At 33.7% G+C, this 6,996-nt stretch overlaps 2 protein-coding genes across 5 annotated transcripts in view; one reads left to right on the forward strand and one right to left on the reverse strand.

Annotated features, from left to right (window-relative positions):
* The window catches only part of LOC117107411 (MAGUK p55 subfamily member 5-like), a 43,403-nt gene extending 40,311 nt beyond the window's left edge, over nucleotides 1-3,092 (forward strand). For all 4 annotated transcript variants that reach the window (XM_033249085.1, XM_033249086.1, XM_033249089.1 and 1 more), the window contains one exon: nucleotides 40-3,092. In XM_033249085.1, coding sequence (XP_033104976.1) covers nucleotides 40-216 — 177 coding nt within the window. In that variant the 3' untranslated portion in view covers nucleotides 217-3,092. The remainder of the gene's footprint in view (nucleotides 1-39) is intronic.
* LOC117107412 (tubulin-folding cofactor B-like) lies at nucleotides 2,332-5,944 on the reverse strand. The gene is made up of 6 exons (XM_033249090.1): nucleotides 5,735-5,944; nucleotides 5,135-5,278; nucleotides 4,575-4,674; nucleotides 4,226-4,429; nucleotides 3,640-3,712; nucleotides 2,332-3,346 (listed from the first exon to the last, which is right to left on the reverse strand). Exons 1-6 carry the CDS (start codon nucleotides 5,846-5,848, stop codon nucleotides 3,235-3,237), a joined length of 747 nt encoding a protein of 248 aa, XP_033104981.1. The 5' UTR covers nucleotides 5,849-5,944; the 3' UTR covers nucleotides 2,332-3,234.
* Between the last annotated feature and the right edge of the window lie 1,052 nt (nucleotides 5,945-6,996).

Consider the following 6,996-nt stretch of genomic DNA (forward strand, 5'->3'; position numbering starts at 1 on the left):
TTGTTAATTAGTGCTATTGTTTTCTGTTGCACAACACAGGAAGAAGCTTTGCGTGACATCATCGAGACCGGCAGGACAATGGAGGATCTCTATGGTCATTACTTCGACTTCATACTGGTGCACCATCACCACGATAGAGCGTTGGAAGATCTAATTACCGAGATTGAGCGTATCGAAACAGAGCCACAGTGGGTTCCAGTTTCTTGGTTAGGTTGAACGTATTAACATTCTTCATATCTTATAATCTCTAGCAATAATTGCCCAATAGAAAAGCTGAAATCATAAACCCTTGTATCCTAATCCAACATGATTGGAACAAAATAATGACCTTTGACATGATGCAAGAATGTTTTATTGTTTATATTTATAGGTTAAAGTCATGTCAACCATTGGTTCACCCAAATCTTATTCTTTGTAATATGTACATACTTATGTTTACCGGGTTTTTCTGCCTCACATGGTCTTCATTTATACTGGTACATGTAGTATGAGAAATATTTGATACCCCTTCAGTTCAAAATCCATCATTTGAATTAACAAAGCAACCACAACATGGTGTAGTACTGCAAATCCACATTTCTAATACGTGGGTTATTTGAGATTTCTTTATTTACCTCAGTACTGTACCATCAGATTGTTATCACAGTAATGGTATAACTTCGTATTATCAAGCTTGATTATGTAGCAAAGGGGGTGATGACAATAGAATAAACCTCAAGTGGCAGATATGGAATGAAATCCAATATTATGAGCATGAACCTTTGTCAAAAATATACATTTTACTTGCACTTTTGAGGTTCCGCTCATTTTGGTCAACATCTCACTTAAATCTCAAATGAATTGTTGTTTATTTAGCCATCATATATTTTTACAATTTTTGAATGGCGCTAGTAAGATTTTAAGTTGATTTAGTTATAGTTATATCATTGAATAAAGTGTAAATTTTATTATTTTATATTCTGTGGTGCATAGATTAAAAGTAATATTTTCCACAGAAAATCCTTGATAAAATGAGCAATTAGAAATATACATTTATATGAATCTTGTAAAAAAAATGAAATCCAATTTGTATGTACTGTAATGTTTAAAATCTGACACATTTATTACTTAACAGTAAATTTTCTCTCTACAGATGAGTATTGGTTTTATTATTATACAATTTTATTTTGTTATTATTATGCTTCAATTGACCCAAACCCTCTGATTCCTGTACGCAGATGATTTTATGAATGTGTATGTATGAATGGAAGATTTATGAGAAATTATATGATGAATTATTTATACCATTTAAATTAAACACCAGAATGGTTATGTAATAAGAAATATGAATTTTGTTGAATTAATTTCCCAACTTGAGTTGGGGTGGGCATACAGAGTCAATGCTGTAATATGATTCGTTGATTGCAGGTACAGTATAGGAACTGGTTTTATTTTATAATTTAATAATTAACCAAAAGTCCTCTGTATATTATGCTATATCATACCATTCCTATAGAACCTGTTATCGCCTTGTATTTAATACGTAGCTAAGCTATTCCATACACCATTCCTAAAAATTGTTAAAGTTATGAAACACCTATGTCACCTTGTAATTAACTTTTAGCTAAGCACTTTTCCTCAGTGCCTTGTAAAGGGAAGGGAGAGTAGAGAAAATAATTGTCTTCCATGAAAAATGTAAAAAGATCTTGGAAGATGCTTTTTATTACCATTCATTAACAACTTCATAATTATTACTAATAATAATACTTTTAATATTATTAGCATCAATACTTTTACCATAATTATTTTTATTATCATTTATATAGCAATTTAATCATTATTTATGTAATGCATAGTTGATAATTGGCCAATCCTGATGCTATATTTATATGATTGTGCATATACAGTGTAAGCACAAGTGCTTTTTAATATATAAATTTGTATTAGTTACATTCTTTGTTCATGTTATATCTGAACAGTCAAGAATCTAAATGGCAGCTATTCCATGGGATTATCTATTTCATGTAAGAACTAGTCTGTATAATTCTGGCCTGGTCCTAAATCATCTGGGATTAATTGTTTCTAAAAATAGACCCAGTTGCATGTCCCCCTCCCCCACTGATTATTCCTTGACCATCAACAAACATGAATGTGAAACAACCTCTTAAGATATAGCAATTAATGTATGCACAATTTTTAAATAGTGTGTTAGTCGTATTGCCAATAATCTAAATCTAGTTTCATTACCATTATTATTTTGTTATATTTACTTTGTGCTTATGGTTTACCATCAAATATTTATACAAGTACAGTAGTTATATTCCATGTACAGTATATAAACAGCGCAATATGAATTCATGTGCTTATACCTTGATTCAAACATAAAAACACATACTTACACACCCTCACACACCATGATTTATGTAGATGTGATGTTTTAGTTAACTGTCATTGATGGTTGTCACAGCCTACAAATTTATCATCTTTGTCCGTAGTTTCAGCAGTATTTCTAATTGGTATAGTGTGAGATGATATACTTAATACAATACACAGTTTTATATGTTTTAAATACAAATTGTAAAATCAGATTTTAAATTCATTTATTTGTTTTCAAAGCCAACAATGATGCATAAAATATTAAAGGCATGTATCTGTGATACTTGCCAGAATGTTATTTTGAATGAAATAAACAAATTATTCAATGTGTAAAAATTAAATTTATGAATATAAAAAAATAACATAAGAATCATCTTTGTTTATGACTCGTGGGCAGATACCATACTAATTTGTTTTCATAGGAAAAACAAAATAATACTTAAAATTGAATTTAACAGCTATACAGTGGTATTACATTCCAGTTTATAAACTGCAACTCAAGATACTGCAAATGAGTGCAACTTACAACATCATTCTTGATAAATCTTATATATCCCAAATTAGTGCAACCAAGCATTGCATTGTTTTCTCTGCCCAAAGTTTATGGTTGTTGAGATGGTGTTGAAATTCTGAAATTTGCCAATATATTTTTATTGTAAAATAATGTACTATTTACTATTAAGCACACCTTTTGTATCAGTTGTCAAAATACAGCAAATAATGTACACTTGTATAAATACACTGGTTTCTTGTTTACTCTTATGCGTTGTTAGTCCAACATCAGCCAAAGCTTTCACAAATATTCTCATTTTAATTGCACACTATATTTGCTTCCCTCAACCAGCCAATCACAATGCAGCATACTGGACAATGTTATCCTTACATCTCGTCCATATCGTCTTCCACTGGGTAGTCGCCTACTTTTACGAAGTTTGGTTTGATGAATCCACCATATTTATCCGGACATTCAAAATACTGTTTACCACCAACACTAGAATGTAAATAGATACATAAATTAATATTATACAAATCTATCCTTGAAAAATTATACCTTTCATGATAGGGTTGTTTAAAAAGTTGAGCGACTTCAAATAATATCCAACGCTAAATATGTTGAACCCAGTGGTGTATCTAAGAGTGTTGAAATGGGTGGTGGCTCGATGATTAGGCATGTGCACCCCCCCCCCCCCTTCGATACGCCACTGTTTGAACTTAAAATTCATACATACAATTTTATTTGACAAAATACTGCTACGGAAACCACACAAAGCCTTTATTTCTCACCTTCCGTTATTTTTGCCATAAGGCTCATCATATTGGATGCCAACCCACCATCCAGGCTTGAAGTCTGTTTTTCCTGTGATAAGGAGTATTCATGTGTAAGCATTCATTAAGTAGCAAGAAAATCCACGATGGCAGAGCAACTCAACCCACAAAACTATGGCGCTGGTAAAACCCTGCAAGGTATGGAACATTAAAAGTACCGCCATGAGATGGGGAGGCCCTATTAGAATACACTTTTAAAATCGACTTTTGAGGTGGCAGTACTTTTTAAAATAGGATTACGTTTAAATGAAACCGTGAGAATCGGACCTCTTGCAGTTCTTTACTCTTCGGTAAAACGCATATAGGCCTAGCCCTGCCACATGTGTGTAATCTAGCTCCTCCTGGGAGGCTATTGTGCTTGCCTAATTTCTTCAGTCATTTGTTGCTGGTGGTGGAAATTTAAATTATTTTTGATAATTGTTGTTATAAAGATTAATACTGTATAATATGTCTTCGCTCTCTAAAACAATAAAAAAAAATCTCAATAATCTTATTCAACAATTGACACAATTGTGTTGCAGAGCTGCTGTCATACACTACTCACCTACAAACCTCACTGTGCCTCGTTTAACAGGAGGGACTTTGGGATTGTTGACCTCGCACCGTGACCCTACAGTAATAGTTTTTGCTAATGTTTCTTCCTCAATCTCTTTCTTCTTATTTTCTTCTTCTTTCCTCTTTTCTTCTTCTGGGTCTTTATCAGCGAATTTTCCAAGTTTATTTCTTTTTTTGAAAGCACGTACTGAATCTGAAATTGTATAATATTAATTTTTTGACAATCATTCAAACATTACGTAGCCATTATTACCACCACCTTTATCGCTACCGTCTTCATTCTCATCATCACCACCGCCATTACCATCATCAGTGCACACCCCCCTCTGTTTATTTACCAGATCTAGCCTCATATTCCTGAGCAGTAATTTCAAATTTCTCTACTTTTGACACATCTTCATATTCACCCACTGTCCTGTTTGGATCTTTATCAATAACCTGCAAATACAAAAATGATATTCAGTAATAACAATTAATTTCTTTAAAGTACTGTCAATAGCAAATTAAAAATTTTATCATTCTGATAAACAGATACCAAGTTCTGCATCTAACACAACTGTTCATATCACAACCAGTTGTGGTACTAGCAGCCAAGACGAGGCCATAATTGTTAATTTGCCTATCCTAAACGTTATTTTGATTGCCAATCCCTAATATTGTGGTCTAAAAGCACAATTTTGGGTCATATTAAGCCACAAAAACACTCCCCATGAATCCTACCAGGATTTTTTTCCCCGAGACTCTGATTGAGGCTCTAGTCAGCCCCTTGGTTCTGACCCCGCTGTCGGACATGTCGAACCCCTAGTTGGCAAATTTGTGGAGCCATCACTGATCACAACTCAACAATCTGCCAACCAAATTTCTTACCAACAAAACCAACGATATTAATAATATTTACATGTATCCTCATATTGTCATCAATTGGGAATGAGCCAAGGAGGGCAGCATCATCTGCCATTGACGTTACCATCTTGTTATTTTCATCAAACAACTGCAGTTCCATAAATGCGGATGATGAACCTACAATCATCTCTAATTTACCCTGAAAGAATAAGAAACAAAATGAAGAAATAATTGGAACACATATTGGATACTGCATTAACTTTCCATAGGCTGCACTTGAGTCTGTAGACTGCAAAAAGGTGCTACGGACCGGTTCTACTGGTATATCCCTAGGTTGGGGCATCAAGAAACTACTACTAAAACCATGGTGTAATTCCTGCTAGCAACAAGTAATTGACCTTCAATTGCTGGCACAGAAGTTGCTCCATGTGTTGAGCAATTTGAATGAAAGTGAGGCACACGATTGAGAGTAGGCCTAGCTGATTTCAGCTTTATTAATACCTAATTAATTAGCCTAGGCCTTAGGCCTAGACTAGTAGCAGAGTAGCTAGGCCAGGTTTTACACAAGCTAGACGAAGTGGGTGGATGTATCTCCTGGCTGGGTATGTTGACAGACTAGGCTAGGCCAAGCCTAGAGCCTAGGTTCGTATCGTACCTTTAATTCAGAAACAGTTATATCTTTTTGAAATCTACGCCGGCTACCAAATGAATTTAATGAACTTGATATAGCAACATCTACTAAATCCTGTGTTACTACGGTAAACGACATCTTTAGTTAATAAACACGGTTTATTTCCAGAAAGTTCTCAATATCAATCCATCCATCCGTTGTCGATAGTTCACTCACTCATTTAATTGTTTTCACAAAAAACTTTAGAGGGCGGCAGAGTGTTCTCCATCATCGTTTTAATTACCAGTCAATAAAACAGTAGTCGCAATGTGGGGTCCCGAATATTTGATATTTATTTCTACTTGATAAACCAATTACTTTTCACTTACTTTCATCATCATAAAAGAAATGGAGTTTTAGAAATTATACTTCTCTGGGTGGCGTTTTACATATAAACAATAATTCAGTTGGAAGGGTACCAAGACTTTACAATTAAAACAAATGTGAGTAGGCCTATTATTGAACATTTTGCATCGTTAATTCAATAGTTAAATGGGAATGCTATCCATACATTTTTATTTTGTTGACTAAGTTCTGTCTCTTATACACATCTAGATGTGTATAAGAGACAGATACACTACTCACCTACAAACCTCACTGTGCCTCGTTTAACAGGAGGGACTTTGGGATTGTTGACCTCGCACCGTGACCCTACAGTAATAGTTTTTGCTAATGTTTCTTCCTCAATCTCTTTCTTCTTATTTTCTTCTTCTTTCCTCTTTTCTTCTTCTGGGTCTTTATCAGCGAATTTTCCAAGTTTATTTCTTTTTTTGAAAGCACGTACTGAATCTGAAATTGTATAATATTAATTTTTTGACAATCATTCAAACATTAAATGAAATGACGCCGTCTTTAGCAAGAGAGGGATATTTATATCGACATGGATATACGCGATGATGTCGATATCAATGTTATTCTGAATCAAAATGGGACATACCATACGATTTTAAACAGGCTACATATTTCTGTCATTCGTGCTTTCAAATGTCAACTTGCAAGTCAGTCGTATTTTCATTAAATGATGTTTTACCAGATGTTTTAATCATGGAGGAATGTTTTAACTAAATAGGCCTATAATGCGTATTGTTAGATTCTGATTTAAGTGTATAATTAGTTTACCGACACGGCCTTGCTGAAAAACAACTTTTTAAATTTCTGTTAAGTCAAGTTTTATCGTGAATACAGAATAAAATTATTATCATCATCATCATCATCATCATCATTATTATTATTATTATTATTATTAT

Source organism: Anneissia japonica, unplaced genomic scaffold (genome assembly GCF_011630105.1).
Source record: "Anneissia japonica isolate Jap-2015-1 unplaced genomic scaffold, ASM1163010v1 scaffold9668_len1562885_cov226, whole genome shotgun sequence".
NCBI lineage: Eukaryota > Metazoa > Echinodermata > Crinoidea > Comatulida > Comatulidae > Anneissia > Anneissia japonica.